The sequence below is a fragment of the Euleptes europaea genome, chromosome 13 (genome assembly GCF_029931775.1).
Source record: "Euleptes europaea isolate rEulEur1 chromosome 13, rEulEur1.hap1, whole genome shotgun sequence".
NCBI classification, from domain to species: domain Eukaryota; kingdom Metazoa; phylum Chordata; class Lepidosauria; order Squamata; family Sphaerodactylidae; genus Euleptes; species Euleptes europaea.
In genome coordinates this window covers 63,574,126-63,591,568 of record NC_079324.1, presented here as the reverse complement: position 1 = coordinate 63,591,568, position 17,443 = coordinate 63,574,126, and the positions used below count along the sequence as shown (strand labels likewise).

General features: G+C 46.6%; 1 protein-coding gene and 1 non-coding gene across 2 annotated transcripts; both read left to right on the top strand.

Moving 5' to 3' along the window:
• Window positions 1-2,935: 2,935 nt before the first annotated feature.
• FOXN4 (forkhead box N4) lies at window positions 2,936-17,180 on the top strand. The gene is made up of 9 exons (XM_056859180.1): window positions 2,936-3,021; window positions 10,022-10,185; window positions 12,220-12,335; window positions 12,434-12,556; window positions 12,865-12,992; window positions 13,942-14,038; window positions 15,156-15,363; window positions 16,082-16,456; window positions 16,930-17,180. Exons 1-9 carry the CDS (start codon window positions 2,936-2,938, stop codon window positions 17,178-17,180), a joined length of 1,548 nt encoding a protein of 515 aa, XP_056715158.1.
• TRNAT-GGU (transfer RNA threonine (anticodon GGU)) lies at window positions 14,946-15,021 on the top strand. The gene has a single exon. It is a non-coding gene; the product is annotated as a tRNA-Thr (tRNA).
• Window positions 17,181-17,443: the final 263 nt, after the last annotated feature.

Genomic DNA, 17,443 nt, shown 5'->3' with positions numbered 1-17,443 from the left:
GAAACTGTGGTTGTGTATGCGGAGGGCCAACATTTATTCATGGGAGGTTTTGCATTGGATTTGTCACTCTATAGATGCCCATTTCCCCCATCTGAATTCTCAAAACTCTGCATGGCGGCTTATTGTTGAGTTTTGAGAATAGGGATGGGGGGAAAGTGCATCTAAAGAGTGGCAACTCCAATGCAAAACCTTCCATGAATAAATGGCCACAGGCCATTTATTCATGGCAGGTTTTGCATTGGATTTGCCACTCTTGACAGAGTCTTTACATGGTAAAGATATGGAAGAGTTCAAAAAGACTTGGTCAAAGGCCGTCGCATTTTGGGACGAACTGGCCAAAATGAATTTTACAAGTATGGTTAATGGATTATAGATAAATGGTAATGTAGTTTATATAACGATAGTTTAAGGTAATTTTAAATACTGTCAGAATACTTCTCCGGAGGTCTAGCGGTGGTGGGACACTAATTTAAGGTGGGTGGTGGGTATTTGGGCACTGTTTATTCTATAATACTATAACAGAAGATGAAAAAAAATGTAGTACAAGTGCTCTTTTTGTATTTTTTGTATTGCCTTTTAGTTATTTGTTTGTGATTTATAATTTTTTGTTTGTTTTTTGTTATGAAAATTAATAAAACTTTATATATATAAAAAAGGTGATGTGACCTACAGTATGTGTCAACTAGCTATTGGTTAAACAGGACAGTTGTTAAAGTATTTGCATATTAGGAGCTGCTTCTTTGTTTAGCAAGAAGAAGCCACCGCCGTTGTATTTGAGATCTTACTATGTGAAGATGTGGCTACGTATAATACCATATAAGCCACGTGTTTCTTAAGCTGTAGAAACTCCCAGATATGAATCTGGGAAGTGATAGGAAACTGCCTCGGGGCTTAGAATCACCATAGGCCTGTTTAGGCGCAGGAGGTTTTGCCTTGGGTTGGCCACTCTCTAGATGGGACATCTTTCCCCATCTGGATTCTCAAAACTCGCCCATGCAGAGTTTTGAGAATCCGGATGGGGAAAGATGTCCCATCTAGAGAGCGGCCAACCCAAGGCAAAACCTCCTGCGCCTAAACGGGCCTATGGCTTGTCTTTTGAGTTCTGAGACCTAGTTGTGATTTTCCTGCATTGTGCAGGGGGGTTGGACTAGATGACCCTGGTGGCCCCTTGCAACTCTAGGGTCATTTATGCACAGGAGGTTTTGCCTTGGATTGGCCGCTCTGCAGATGCACATCTTTCCCCATCCAGATTCTCAAAACTCAAAAATAAGCCCCACCCCCATGCAGAGTTTTGAGAATCCGGATGGGGAAAGATGTGCGTCTACAGAGCGGCATATCCAAGGCAAAACCTCCCAAGTATCAATGGTCCATGATTCTATGGATGGGGGAAATGTGCATCTATTGAGCGGCATATCCAAGGCCAAAAAAAAACAAAAACCCATGCATAAATGGCCTATAGAATCAGAGTTGGAAGGGACCACCAGGGTCAACTAGTCCAACCCCTGCACAATGCAGGAATTTCACAACTACCTCCCCCCACCCCCCTACTTTCCTGCACCTTGGAGGGCATCCTGTCGGGATGCCCGTCCCGGCCACGCTGCACGCTCCTGCACCTTTTTAATAACGGAGCCTTCTTGAAATCCCCCGGGGGAGGCAGCAGCAGCCAAGGGGGCCAGCCGGGACCTGCAATGCTAGCATCGGGAGCCCCCCGCCCCCGGCGCAGCTGGTGAGCCCAGCGCTTTGCAGCCGCCGCCGCAGCCTCTTGTACGGGCGTGGGGGGGGGGGCGAGGCAGCCCCTCTCCCCTGCCCGGCCACTGACCCTCCCTCGCCCCTCCCTCCGTGCGCATGCTCCAGGCTGGACAGCTCCTGAGAGGGAAATTTAAAAACGGTTGGCCGAGAGAGCAGCGACTGCAGCAGCCCTCTTGCAAAAAACGCCGCAGGACTCCTGCCCGCCGTGCAGAGCTCAGGAGCCGCCGCAGCCGCCGGCCCCCGGCCCCCGAGGTTTGCTTTGCTTTGCTTTGCCGCTTCCGATCCCGCACCGGTCTCCTGCTTTCTGGGGTTTTGTTGCTCCGCAGCCCCCCCAGCCCCGTCTGCAAAGGGGAAAGGCTTGCAGTTCAGGCACGGGGCCAGGCGCGTTGGGGGATCGGGGAAGGGGAGAAAGGAGGTTGCCAGGAGCTTTCCCTCAGCACTGGGAGCACTTTGCAAACTTGGATGCTCTGATGTGGGTCTCATTGATACTTCCCACACCCCATTTTAGGCACTGCATGTTCCTGTCTTCTGCAGGACTCTTCAATCCATGGATTTTTAGAGGAAGCATTTCTTTCAGATCTGTGTTTTAGCCAGTTTTGATTGTTAGTGATTGTTAGTGATAATAAAATTCACCATTTTTTTCAAAGCAACTCCCCCTCCTCTTTATTTGATTGGTTTTTCTGCACCATTTATTTATTTGATTTTCTCTACACTCCCAACTAAGTAAGTTTACTGGGCGAAGTATAATAGGACTGAGTTCCAAGGAGATTTGTTTGGATTAGTCCTGTGCATTTTCTGCCTTGAAAATCAGACTTTATGGTCCTCAAAACCTCAGAGGCACATGTGTGTGTATGCTCACACTTCAGACTTTTAGAGCAGCATCTTCCTGTGCAGGTTGATGAAGGAAGCCCTACTGTTCAGTCGGCGTTTTTGGTAAATCACCCCCAAATACATCTACTTAACAATAAATAGTATTTTTTATTATGATTGTCCTATGAAACAAAATCTGAGACAAGTTTTTTTTAACCAAAGTAAGTAAGTAATGGAAATGCACAGGGTAGGTCAAGACACCAACCAGGTGTTATTTGAAACATTTATTCTCATTGGAAAGATGGGATTGTTTCTTGCCGCATGCTGGATAGCTGCTTCATACCTATGTCTTGGTATTTCTCTTTCTGCACAGGAAATGATAGAAAGTGATATCACGTCCATCATGTCTGGCCTGATTAGAAATTCAGGGCAAAGCCACCTCCCTTCTTCACAAGAATACAGGTGAGAAGTTACATCCCTTGAGAAACTTGAACTGCATCCAGATATCAGGTGAAACTTTATTTTGAAAGGCATTTGCCTTCTGACATAAAAAATCAAGGCTGCTGATAAATATGAGCTCTGCTTGGATTGCATCGAGGTCTTGCTATCTACTCAGATTTCTTGCTGGGTGATTTATCGCAGGTGAGGATTTTGGCACACAATAATATGGGCATGACCTTAGTTGTTTGTAACAATTATTTATCCGTGGCATTTATAGCTTGTTCTTTTCTTCAGATAACTCAATGCTGCATTTTTGCTTAACAACAGTTCTGCAAGGTGGGTAAGGTTGCCAGCTGGCCTGGAGAAACAATGGGATGCTGCTCTTTATTAAAGGCTTAATAGGATGCTATTGACCTCTATGCCATAGAAAGCTTCAGTTGCCCATTTCCACACATCTGGCCTCTCTCAGAGGGGCAGGGCATTTTTCTCCTGGCCTGCAGCAACCCTAAAAATGAATTTTAGAGGTAGTGGCTTGCCCAAGCTCACCTGAGGAGCTTTATGCTTTAACAAAAACAAGAACTCGGTTCTCCTCACTCTCTAGTCTAACATTCTGGCTTTCAAAATGGCTTTGATCCAGCACCCAGCCACGCATTTAGACCTTTGGAAAGCTGAAAAATTAATCAGCAGGATTGCTGTCAAACCCCCTAATCCAGGGATCTGTTTCAGCTGAGGGAGCTGAGATGCACACTCAGCTGTGGGGAGCTGACCCAGATGGAGTGGCTTCCACAGTCATGTCAGTAGAAGCTGGTACATGTGTACATTTGGGTGCATGAATCAGCTCCTGCCGTTAAAAAGAATGGGAAGTTCAGTGTGCAGAACAGATCTGTGTTTGTCTGTTCCTGAGTGCACAATCTCCTGGGCAGGACATACATCCTGTGTATAGCAGAATCACAGACAGATTCTGGGTTCTGTTTTTCCTAAATCACATATGCGTAATTAAAATGCAGCTAATTAAAATATTCACTTCATCCAGCATGCATGCCCTATAAGTATTTAGGCAGATGCTAAGCAATGTGCAAGCATGTAAGACTGACATGGCTGGATCAGAGCAACCTTCATCTATTCCAGCATCCCATTTTCCATCAGTAGCTATCTGGATGTCCCTAGAAAACTCAGGAGGAGGGCATAACGCCCTCCTAACTTCCTCTGTAACGCATCTCCAGCATCTTCTATTCAGAGCTAGATGGCCTCTGCTCACAGAGATACTGCACAGCTATTGTGGCTGAACGCCATGAATTTAACGAATCCCTTTTTCAAGCCAACTTAAGTGAGTGGAAGTTACTACATATTGTGGCAGTGAATTTCATGAGTCTGTGCTGTGTTGTCTAAAGAAGCCCTTTTATCAGTCCTCGACCTCCAGCTATGCAGCTCCGTTGGTTGACCCCAAGTTCTAGAGCTATGAAAAAAAATCAATTTTCCACTCTCCGTACCCTCCCTAATTTTGGACTCCTCTGTCGGGTCTTCTTTTTCTCCACACCCCTAGGTCATCTGCTTTGTAAAATGTTTATGCAGCATGTAGCATGTTTTCAGAGGGCATTAAGAAACCACCCTATGCATGGCTTTTGAGAAAGTTATGTAGATACCAAATCATATCCTCTCTGTAAAAGCCAAACAGTTTCCTAGCAATCACAAGAGCATAATTGCTATCCTTTGGGGTAAGTTGAGTTTCTCTCTCATCACATGATGTGCAGTTCCCAGTAATTCATTACCATAGAGTAATCCACACACCACTTCAAAAAAAGTTTTGTTTGTGGGGAGGGGGTGACTGTTAAGGTCTCCTCCCCCTCAACGCGAGGGTGTTCCCACACTTCTTCCTAAGCAGGTATTCTTTTTAGAGACCTCTTTCTATCTACACTGCAAACATTTCCCACCGGCCTCTCACTTCTGAACAAGTGACTTCTTACACAATCTGAAGCAGCTATGGAAAAAGGTTTGTGAAACTCTAGTTTGCTCTTTCGTCTACACTGCCCTGACATTTTCCTAGAATTTGTAATGGTATGATTCAATTGCTAAATGAAAGCTATAGATAACCCCTATGTGCTTATATGTATTAACTTTTGGAAGAGTATCAAGCACTTACAAAGCCTTTGGGGAGGGAGAGAAAGGAATAATTTTAATTCACAGTGTAAAGGAAATGAGTATCATTGTAGGTCAAATATACGAACCTTCCACAATTTAAGTGACACTTATTTCTAAGTAATCATAATGCAGAACGTGAGATAGACTTTAACATTCCTGCTCAGCAGTTACTGAAAACAGTACCTCTACAAATAGTGCCCGGTTCCAAAAGTAATGCTGTCATTTTTTTAAAGTAGGGCTGTCATTTATCATTGAAAATGTGTTGTCTAAACTGAATCGCATGACCTCATTTTAAAGCGGCAAAATTGTCTAAAAATCTAGACTGTACCCCCAAAGTGCATGACAGTATTTGTTCTACTTCATGAGAAAACTTTGGATTATGTAAAAGAAAATCCGTTGGACTGACTGATTTTGAAAAGAGAATAGAGCTGTCAAATTCTATCGGGTGTGTTTACTCTTCTGCTGTCACCACAGCCCAAGACGGGAACCTGCCGTCCTGAGTTCTCCATGGGGGGGCATGAAGGCTCCACAGAATGGGAAATGGCCCCCAATTAGTGAGTGGGGGGCTGGGACTGTGCAGAGAATACGCTTCGGTCTCGCTTAAAATATTTCTGTTAGGCAGCAGGACTTGGAAGAGATCTGGTTTCTAAGCTGGTCTTTTAAAAAAAAAAAACGGAAAAGGAAGAGAGGGAGCCACTGAAAGACAGATTGTAAGGAGGGAAATCAAAACTTTAGAGAGAGTCTGGAAATAGCATATTGTTGCCTGTTTATCAGATATGGAATATTGCAGTGTTTCAAAGAAACGGCTTTTATCCCAACATCTGGATTCAGAGGCACATCCAGATTTCATGACTGATGTGAAGGATCTCTGGATGTGGAAATGAGATACAACTCCTCCAGGGGCATCCGTCATTTCGCACTATTTGTTGCATATGACTAGATCAGGACCAGGGAAGTAGGCACTTGATTTCAGTGGCCTGTCCTTGAACGTACATGAAGTGGCCTTATACTGAATCAGACCCTCCTTGGTCCATCACAGTCAGTATTGTCTACTCAGACTGGCAGCGGCTGTTCAGGGTCTCAGGCTGAGGTCTTTCCCATCACCTGCTACCCAATTCTTTTAACTGGAGATGCCAGGGATTGAACGGGGACCTTCTGCATGCCAAGCAGATGCTCTGTCACAGAGCCACAACCCCTCCCTTCCACCTAAAGGTGCGCCGATACTTTTTCCTTCTCAGGTTTCACCTGTATTGTTGAGGCAGGTGTTTTTTTTAGGGTACTGCTTACCATATTTGTGATTTGTGCCAAGAAGGCACCAAATGGAGCCTGTGTGGTACATGCATGAGAGGAGCCTAATTTGTATTGGGACTATCCCAGTGTTTTCCCACTGCAAACCCATGTTCCCCCTGAAGAGTATATTTGCCTCACTGGGAGAAATTTACAGCTACCCACCCATTTCCCTGTTAGGACAAACAGTAATGTAGGTTAAGAAAACAACACAGGAGGAGAGGGACACAGCTATGGCATCAATATAATCGCCCCTTCCTCCAGCGTGGTGTAGTGGTTAAGAGCGGTGGATTCTGATCTGGAGAACTGGGCTTGATTGCCCACTCCTCCACATGAGCAGTGGAGGCTAATCTGGTGAACCGAGTTGGTTTTCCCACTCCTCCACATGAAGCCAGCTGGGTGACATTGGGCCAGTCACACTCTCTCAACCCCACCCATCTCACAGGGTGTCTGTTGTGGGGAAGGGAAGGTGATTGTAAGCCGGTTTGAATCTCTCTTAAGTGGTAGAGAAAGCCTACCCAGGGAAAGACCTTCCCCTGGGTCAGAACATTTGATTGCCTAGGGAGCCCAGCTCTAGTTATTATGACTGGCTGCAGCTCTCCCGGGGTTACAGGGAGGGAGGGGTCTCTCTCATCTCACCCTCTGCATTGCAAAGGGCATGATCCATCGCTGCGCTGTGGCCCCTCCCATCTGGGTTGGCTTAACTGTGGGCTGCTGTATCCGTGAGATGGGGGGGGGGGAGGAAATTTATTTCACTTTTTTACTAGCTCAGGAAATAATCCTTTCCACTATAATCCCCCCCAATCCTCAATTGCTCCGAATCCTCAAAACAGATTATCTAAATTAGTTATAATTCTGATGATGACATATGCCCTGCTTGTTCCTCCTTCATAGGGGCTCTTGGCTTTGCTACAAACTGTTGTACATCCTCAGGTAATATGACAGCAGCCCTCTATCCGAAAGCCCACATTTTGGCATTAGAATGGATTCAAAAAGACTAGGAATAGTCTGATTTTTTGTCTCTCTCTTAGCAAACACATCTCTGTACTGGCTGCCTGTTTTGATGACTTTGGTAACCATCAGCTGATTTTTTGAGAGTGGTGGGGGGAAGGATTAGAAGCAGCCCTAGGCAAAATTACAGAAACATCTATGGGGAGGGGCCCTGGCTCAGTGGTAGAGCCTCTGCTTGGCATGCAGAAGGTCCTGGGTTCAATCCCCAGCCTCTCCAGTTAAAGGATCAGGTAGTGGGTGATGTGAAAGACCCTGGAGAGCGGCTGCCAGTCTGAGTAGACAATACTGACTTGGATGGACCAAGGGTCTGATTCAGTATAAGGCAGCTTCATGTGTTCTCCTACACTGGTTGCCTACACAGCAGCCATTCTCAAGCGGTGCACCCCCACCCCCCAGTGCCCCCCCCTTTTTAACTTTTGCTCAGGGCCCCAAGATTACTAAAACCACTCCCGGCATTGATCTATTGCAAGCCCTACTCTGAATTTTTGAGACAAGAAGTAAAGGAAGGTGAGCAATCGCACAAGTCCATGGAGGAGGGAAAAACACATTTTGTACGTAACGGGTTCAATTCTGTAGATTCGTTTACTGAGCCTCTTGCAACAAGAGAAGGTTCTTGGTGGTGGAGTCCCCGTCTTTGGAGGTCTTTAAGCAGAGATTGGATGGCCATCTGTCGGGAGTACTTTGATTGTGGGATCCTGCATGGCAGGGGGTTGGACTGGATGGCCCTTGTGGTCTCTTCCAACCTTATGTGATTTCGTGGTGCCAGTGGAAAATGTCACTGTTAGTGATCTAATCCATTTGCATGCTTGCTGTTCACCTTTAGAAACATAACACCCAGAATTTCTCAGGACAGATTTCTCTGGGCTTGCTTATTCTAAACATAAAGGATTGAAATGAGTTTATAGAGACAAGGAAATCACCCACCAGTTGATCGAGGTGGTGGTGGTTGGCTCTATCTAGGAGCCTCTCCTCCTATGATGAAGAGTTTTAAAGAAGTCCCCAACACAACAACAAATGCTTGTGACACGAAAGCATTGGCTTACCCACAGCCCTTTACCCCTCAAAAAATTAAAGCATGAGTGGCTCATAACATTAGCTTGAAAAGCGCGACTTAGTCCAGTATTAAACATTTGGAGCATGTGTGATAATTTCCCTCTCCAGTTCTGTTCTGCTTGGCCTGCTGCTTGTGAGTGTAAACTGGCCTTGTCCTTTTGAGGATGCATGAAAAAGGAGAGGGTGTTCTTGCACGGCAGAGACTTCTCGCCCAAAGAGGGTACCCGCTGGTGGTTCTGCGATAAAATCTGCGGTTCTAGGAGAAAGCAGGCCCTGCCCTCTTAGCCACCGTCAGAGAGGGACTTCTCCGTGCAGCACGTATTTAGAAAGGAGAGAGTGGGGCTTCCTCAACCGGCTGAAAGTGCTCCAAGCCTACAGAGGGGACCCGGGGCATGTGGTGGATTCATTTCCCGGCAGGAGGCGTGTGCAGCCGGTTTTGACCCTTCCCGCCCACCTGACCTCCTTTATTTGTTGAGGAGGGATGACTTGTCTGGAAGCCCTGCCAGGGCCCCGAGAGCGGCAGATGGCACGGGGTGTGTGCCTACCGTCACTCAGTCAGATTAATGGGAAGTTTGTAAAAAAGGGGAAGGGGGGAGAGAAAAACAATTAAGGCAGGACCCCCAAAACAAAGGCCCGCCACGTGCCACTGGCCAACAGTCGTTAGCAGCACAATGGCCTTATCGGCTTACAATGCGCAGGGCCAACTGTTGCGGGCCAGAAGGGCCGGCCCTGGTTTTCAAACCACTTGATACTCCTGTTTACTTATAGTCTGGCCAATGGGGGTGCAGGAAGAAGGGTCAGCTGATGTCCTTTTTTTAAGGCACAGCCTGCAACTGTAACGGAAGAGTTGTAGCCATGGCAATGTCAATTATTGCACCCAAAATACATTAAGAAAAACAAAGTGAGGGAGCAAGGGGGGGAGATGTTGCTACAGGGCCAAATCTCTGGCCTCTGCACATTATCTTGCAGTGTTCGAAGCCCTAAAAATAAACAAAGTTTCGCTTTAACTATCCAGAGGAAAATGGTGGAAGAAAACTTGATAGAACATCTGGGGGGACGAAGCTGAACACATAGAACAGCAAACTATCTTGGCTGCAACAGGCTGACGTTATTGGTGCTATTAAACTCATGCAAAATGCAGAAGGACATTTCAGCAAATACCCATTTATTTCTAAGGCTTGGCCTCAGCTCTTTAGCAAATGTTGTACACATCTAACAAAAAAATGTGCATGTGCTAGAAGCTCGGTGTACACAAAAATTTACCCTCAAAGCACACTAGTTCTGTGGAATATTGCTTAACTTCTGTAGCTACTTGGCCTTGCACAAATCATGCAGCAGGGGGTATGCTTCTCCAGTATTGCTGCAGAGTATTTGCTTCCATTCAGCTACTTGGGAGTAAAATGCAACTGCAGAGTCCATGATGTGTGAACTAGCACAAACATTCAGCAGCCTGTGGCTACCAGGTTGTGTCCTACCTGAAAACCATCCAGAGTACATCCTCTGCAAAAAAGTCAATTATTTTTCTCTGCAGACTCCTGGCTTCTGATCCCTCACAGCTGAGTGAAGATGATCTCCCCAGTGACCTTCAGTCCCTGTCGTGGCTAACGTCCGTTGATGTCCCACGATTGCAACAGATGGCCAGTGAAAGGATGGATTTTGGCATGAGCTCCCCAAGTGCAGTACTGCAACAGACTGGTAGGTCGCCCACCAGCGTCCGAAGTGATGATTTTCTTTTTAAGACACTGCTGATACTTTTTCATGGTTTTCGTAACGTGGTTGTTCCCAGATTTAGATCAAGGTCACTTACTGCCGCTCAGTACTGCTGTATCCGGAAGACGCCTGACCAAGCAGTTGTTTGCAGTCTGGGTGTTTTCATAGAATTGGAAGGTACCACCAGGGTCATCTAGTCCAACCCCTTGCACAATGCAGGAATTTCACAACTACCTCTCTCCACACACACCCAGTGACCCATACTCCATGCCCAGAAGATGCCCAAGATGCCCTCGCTCTCATGAACTGCTTCTGTAGAATTTATTTAGCCACTTGGGAAACGTTTTTCAAATAATGTGCACCTTCATGGTGCAGGTGGTTAAAGTGTCAGACAAGGAGCTGGGAGACCCGGGTTCAAATCCCTACTCTGCCATGGAGGCTCAAGAGCTAGCGTGGTGTGGTGGTTAAGAGCGGTGGTTTGGAGCAGTGGACTCTGATCTGGAGAACAAGGTTTGATTCCCCACTCCTCCACATGAGCAGCGGACGCTAATCTGGTGAACTAGATTTGTTTCCCCGCTCCTACACATGAAGCCAGCTGGGTGACCATGGGCTAGTCACAGCTCTCTTAGAGCTCTCTCAGCCCACCTGCCTCAGAGAGTGTCTGTTGTGGGGAGGGGAAGGGAAGGTGATTGTAAGCCGGTTTGAGTCTTCTTTAAGTGGTGGAGAAAGTTGGCATATAAAAACCAACTCTTCTTTTTCTCCTCCTCCTCGCTGGGTGACCTGAGGCCAGTCAGACACACCCAGCCTAACCCACCTCACCAGGTTGTTGCTAGGATACAATGGAGAAGGGGAGAATACTGCAAGCCACTTTGGGGTCCCATGGGGGAGGAAAGTGGGATATCAATGAAGTGAAAGTGAAATTAAATAAATAAATTCTTTTTTTTAGAGCTCAGACAAATCAGTTTGTTAAAGTTGCTTTTAAGTTTTAAAGTCTTTGTGTTATTCATTAGATTTAGATGGGCCCTGCAAAGCGACTGTCCCTCAACATTGCATGCCAAACTAAACCTTATCTCTGTGCAAATTCAAGTCCCCAGTGCTGTGGTATGCTAAGATTATTCATTTAGAGCATTTTTAGCCTGCCTTTTTCTGAAACCTGACTCAAGGCAGGATACAATGATATGCAATCTAAAAATCCATAAAAGCTAACAAACATATGTCATCAAAAATTAGGTGGCACTGTGAAGAGCCCTCCTGAATAATTCTACCTTGCACAGTTTGTGGATTCTCAATTAAGTGGAAGCCTTCCTAACAACTTGGAAGGCTGTTCTATAAAATGCAAAGAGCCACTGAAAAGCCCTCGATCTAGCAACGATCATACTAACTACCCTACAGAAGAGAATAATGAATAAGCATCTGTCTGAGGATCTTTCACACAGGTTGATGTTGCAACAGGTGGTTCTGTGGGTATGCAGGTCCCAGGCCATGAATGGCTTTAAAAGATAACAACTAGCACATTGATTTGAATTCACAAAGCGGCAACCAGTGCAGATATCTCAAACAGGTGGCAAAATGTGCCAGGCAGGTTATTCAACTAGTAAGCAGGCTGCTGCATTTTGCACCAGTTGAACTTTCTGAAATATCTTCAAGGGCAGCACCACCTAGAAAGCATTACAGTAGTCTACGCTCAAGTCTAATGTTGAATCAATATGGCCAGATTCACTGGGTCTAACAAGGGATTATATACATCAAGGGCCGGAGGAATAGGTGTTTAACCTCCCCCCCCACTTCTCCTCTCTTTTTACCTGGTACCTAACTATGAATGGCTGCAGGTCAACCTGCCTAGTGAGAGAGTTCTGCCATGTGGGCACCACCACAGAAATGTCCTTCTCTGTCATAGCTGCCCACCTCACTTCTGCAGGGCAGGAGTGGGAGGAGGTACCTGGAGAAGGACCTCACATGATGGATACCTCATGTGGCAAGACACCAGATAACTGTATTATCTCTTTGTATTCAAAACAGGTTCCATGCCAGGGAATATGCTCACCACGGGAGCCCCCAGCACAATGATTCACATACCAGCCAGTTTGCCCCAAGGAATTCTGGGACTGAATACAGTTTCATCACATGGAGCTAACGTAAGAATGAGCTTCCCTTCCAAGTCACTGTCTTTGCCACAGTGGCCAAAGGAACGGTATATGGCTGATGCTTCTCTTTTTCCTTCTCTGGCAACCAGATGAGTCGGTATGCAGCCAGTGGGCAGCCGTCTCCCAGCCTGCAACCACAACACCCCCCTCTCTTCCCTCCTCCATCCTGCCCCGCTCAGCAGGTGTTTGCCATCACACACAATCCACAACAGGTACCATCTACTTCTGTAATTCCATTTTCTACGTTGTACATGTCTGTTTTTTGCATTGTTTCTGATTTTTGTAACCCTTATCCTATTGCATTTTTAATGAGATAACTCATGCTATTTGATTGCAAGTTTTTTCATTATATAGTCCACCTTGAGCCTCAGCAAGAAAGGTAGGCTATAGGAACTTAATTGTAAATTGTTTTTATACATGTTTGATCCTATTTTCCCCATTTGTTTTGAAGGGGAAAGTTCCTCCTCCTCTGGCTGGGCAGACACTATGATTGCTCTCTCTCTCTCTCTTTGACATTCAGTGTCCCCCAGCGACAATCTTCAGCTCGTCTTATGGAACACAGCCTCTGTATTCACAGCCCCGTCTTGCTCCCCACACTGCCCAAGAACTGCATGCCAAGCACTACCCTAAGCCCATCTACTCCTACAGGTGAGTGGGGGCATGTCAGCACACACACCCCGGCCTCCTTGGGCCTGCTGGGCACACAGAAGAAATCTTCAGAAAGCAGGTAGCAGAGAGAAATGTGGGGGGCCCTGTTAGTCTGTCTTATAGAATCACAGAATTGGAAGGGACCATACAGGCCATCTAGTCCAACCCCCTGCTCAATGCAGGATCAGCCTAGAGCATCCCTGACAAGTGTTCTTGAAAGGCCAGTGACATGCATGCAGTTGTGATAGCATGACAACACAAAGCTGACTCTTGGGTCCTGCATTAGAATACAAAACTGACTTACCAACATAACCGTTTCTATTCTTACACATCTGTTAATTTATATAACAAGCTTACTCGTTCTAATGAAAGCAAGTCCCTTTTTTTCAATGATCCTTACTTCCCTACCTGCCAAACAACATCAAGCCTGAACTCTCCCTAAAAGCTAAAATGACTAAACTGAGGCTATCGTACTTTGGTCACATTATAAGAAGGCAAGAGTCACTGGAAAGGACAATAACACTAGGAAAAGTTGAAGGCAGCAGGAAAAGAGGAAGACCCAACATGAGATGGATTGACTCAATCAAGGAAGCCATGGCCCTCAGTTTGCAAGACCTGAACAAGCCTGTTAACGATCGGACATTTTGGGGGGTCATTCATTCATAGGGTCACCATAAGTCGGAAACGACTTGACGGCACTTAACACACACACACCATAAATTATTTAAGAATTGTAAAGAGTTTTGCACACTGGAGAGAAGCAAAAATCTTATTAAAAGCTGAACAGTAATTAGAGTCCATTGTCGCAAATGCCAGAGAGGCACCTACGAGGGAGTGGAGGAAGGAACACCTGCCTCTGTTTACCTGTCTAGGTAGGAGTAGCTCCAGGATTACTCTTCAGGAAGGCAACAACCTCTGGAAGCAAAGTTACCCTTTTCCATTTTCACAGCTGCTTGATCGCCATGGCTCTGAAGAACAGCAAGACGGGCAGCCTCCCAGTCAGTGAGATCTACAGCTTCATGAAGGAACATTTTCCCTACTTCAAGGTGAGGAAGGTTTGGCATAAGATTTGCTGCACTGACAGAATCATAGAGCTGGAAGGGACCACCAGGGTCATCTAGTCCAACCCCCTGCACAATGCAGGAAATTCACAACTACCTCCCCCCCAAAACCCCAGTGACCCCTACTCCACACCCAGAAGATGGCAAAAAAGCCCCTCCAGGAACCCTGGCCAATCAGGCCTGGAGGAAAATTGCTTCCTGAAAGTGACGATCGGCACTACCCTGGGCATGCAAGAAAGGGCCATGGGGCACATGTCTGCCAGGGTCACTTGGTTGCCCTTTCTGCTTAAGTCTTATCCTGTTCCTATCCCTCTGCAACTCCTGTCATTGTAAATATCCCCAACTTTTCAAATCATATTATGCAAACTCATTACATTTATGATTTATACTTAAGGCTCATTTTTCTCTAAGTGTCACGGTTGTGGTATTTTAGGGCACAATGCGTGCCCATTTCGGGACCTACAGTCATATAGTTAGATCTTTTAAAAGGTAGAATACACTTGAGAGCCAGTATGATGCAGTGGTTAGAGTGTTGGACTAGGACCTAGAAGACCCAGGTTTGAATCCCTACTCCTGCCATGGAATCTTGCTGGGTGACCTTGGGCCAGTCACACACTCTCAGCCTAACCTACCTCACAGGGGTGTTGTAAGGATAAAATGGAGGAGGGGAGAATGCTGTAAGCCACTTTGGGAGAAAGGCAGGGTGAGCCGGCTTGCTGGTGAGGGCGGACTACAAATATGAAAAACAAACAAACAAACAAATATAAATAAAGTAACATGTTAAACACAGTATTTGTCATTCCTACTCTTCACCCGTATCCCTCACACTTGTTGAATGGTGGTTCAAATCAAGGCCTTTTATTTATTTAACTTGCCCAAACAAGCGTCCTTAGGGAGAGGCTATGGCTCAGTGGTAGAGCATCTGCTTGGTGTGCAGAAGGGCCCAGGTTCAATCCCTGGCTTCCCCAGTTGAAAGGTCCAGGTGAAAGACCTCCGCCTGAGATCTTAGAGAGCCGCTGCTAGTCTGACAGTATGGACTTTGATGGACCAAGGGTCTGCTTCAGTGTAAGGCAGCGTCATGTGTGTCCTTTCTGCCTTTTAGACGGCACCTGATGGATGGAAGAATTCCGTCCGCCACAATCTGTCCCTGAACAAATGCTTTGAGAAGGTGGAGAATAAGCTGAGCGGCACCTCCCGCAAGGGCTGCTTGTGGGCACTCAACCCTGCCAAGATAGACAAGATGGAAGAAGAAATGCAGAAGTGGAAGAGGAAGGACCTGGCTGCTATTCACAGGAGCATGGCAAACCCAGGTAGGCTGGCAGGCACCTGCACAGGGTCCCAGCTATATAAAAGGTACCCACAAGTTCTGGTTTTCAAGCAAGGAGACGCTACAGTAATGTCTTTGTCACCCTGATCTGGATGGCCCAAGCTAGGGGTTGTCATAAGTCAGATGCGACTTGGCAGCAATTTTTGCCAATGGCTGTGTCACTACAAAATGAATCCTCAGGGTGACATGTATAGGGTACATAGTAAATATATCACATTCTTATAAGCAAGACTTAATTTTAAAGGCTGGAGACATACCCTTTAGGAGGGTTGATTAGTTTTGAGAGAGACTTTACAACCTATACAGTACTTTTATTTATTTATTCTTACCGAGGGCCTAGGTTTCTCTTGGCATTCAGCTGTTATACAGATTTTGATTGTGTTGGTTTTATGCTGCAGATATTATAAACGTTGTGCTGCTTTTATGCTGCAAAAATAATTTTTATGCTGTTGGGGCAGCTAGCTTTCTGTTTACTGGTGAGAGTTCGTGTTGGTTATTGGTTTATGGTCATTTTATTGTTCGCGGTATTGAGAAACAATTGAGTGTGTAGGTCACAAGCAATTTAAGTGTTTAAAAATAATGTCCTACCCCCTTGGCACTGTGGTTGATTTGTGTCTATGTGTTCTTGAACTATGCCCCCCCCTGGTCTGAGGTGCCCCACTCAGCCCCGAGGATCCATCGACGGCACTTTCCTTTTGCAGAAGAATTGGACAAACTCATCACAGACCGGCCTGAGAATTGCAGGAGGCCAAGCAAGCCAGCAGAGGCAGAAGTCTCCACCCTGAGCCATGCAGGAGCTGTCCAAGGCCGGATCGGACAGCTGCAGCCCCCGCCGGTCATGACGCTGTCCCTCCAGGCCGTCCCCCTGCACCACCAAATCCAGACACAGGCGTGTCTGACTCCGGATTCGCCGGCTCCTGCACAGACTCCACCTCTTCACGCCCTGCGCAACATTAATCAGAGCCCCCTCCCTCAGAACCTGATGAGCCGTGCACCGGACTTCCTCAGCGTGGCGACTGACATGAGCACAGAGGTCGATGCTCTGGACCCCAGCATCATGGACTTCGCACTCCAAGGTAGGAGTCGGAAGCTGCCACAATGCACATGAAGCTGCCTCATACTGAATCAGACCCCCCCCTTGGTCCATCAAAGTCAGTATTGTCTACTCAAGACCGGAAGCGGCTCTCCAGGGTCTCAGGCAAGGGGTCTTTCACATCACCTACTTGCCCAGTCCCTTTAACTGGAGATGCTAGGGACTGAACCTGGGACCTTCTGCATTCCAAGCAGATCCTCTGCCACTGAGTCACAGCACCTCTACAATGGGGAATCTAGGGGCATGTCTACACAGGGCGTTTATTTATTTAGAAATTTTATCTGGGGATTCCACAGGGCTCAATCATTACCTGTTTGGGAGGTTCTTTGGGACCTCTGTCCAGCTGGCTTCAGCACGGGGTTCGATGGGCTGTTGGTCAGAGTTAGGGCAGCCAACATGACGTGGCTAGGAAATTACAAAGTTATGATGTGTTCAAACCGGGTTATTATTTTAAAGGTAACATATGGGATGAAATGAAAGACGAGAGCTTCAGCCTGGAGACCTTGGGTGCCTTCAGCAACTCCCCTCTCACCTTCGCGGACTGTGACCTCATCCCACCTGGCCTTACCCCCATCTCCAGCAGCAGCGACCGCTCTTTTGCAGACTTGCAAGTGACAGGCCTCTACACAACCTACACGACCCTGGACACCGTCTCCTCAGCCCAGTACATCAGCGCCCAAGGGAACAAACCGATTGCCCTGCTCTGAAAAGGGACCCCTCCAGACTCAGACAAGCCTGTGCTGCCGCCTCTTGGTGTTCAATAAGCTCTTCCTACATGCAAGTTATTTAAAACGAGGCATTCCCCACCTGGCTCAGACTGGGACAAACAAGAACGTATGAATGTTCCTAGGATCCTAGCAGCTAAGCAACTGGAAGAAACGTTTGCAAGGAAATTTCTGAGATGTACTTAAATCTGATACAAGAGGACCATCTTGTCATGTAGACCATGTTTTAGGACAAGCTTTGTAGA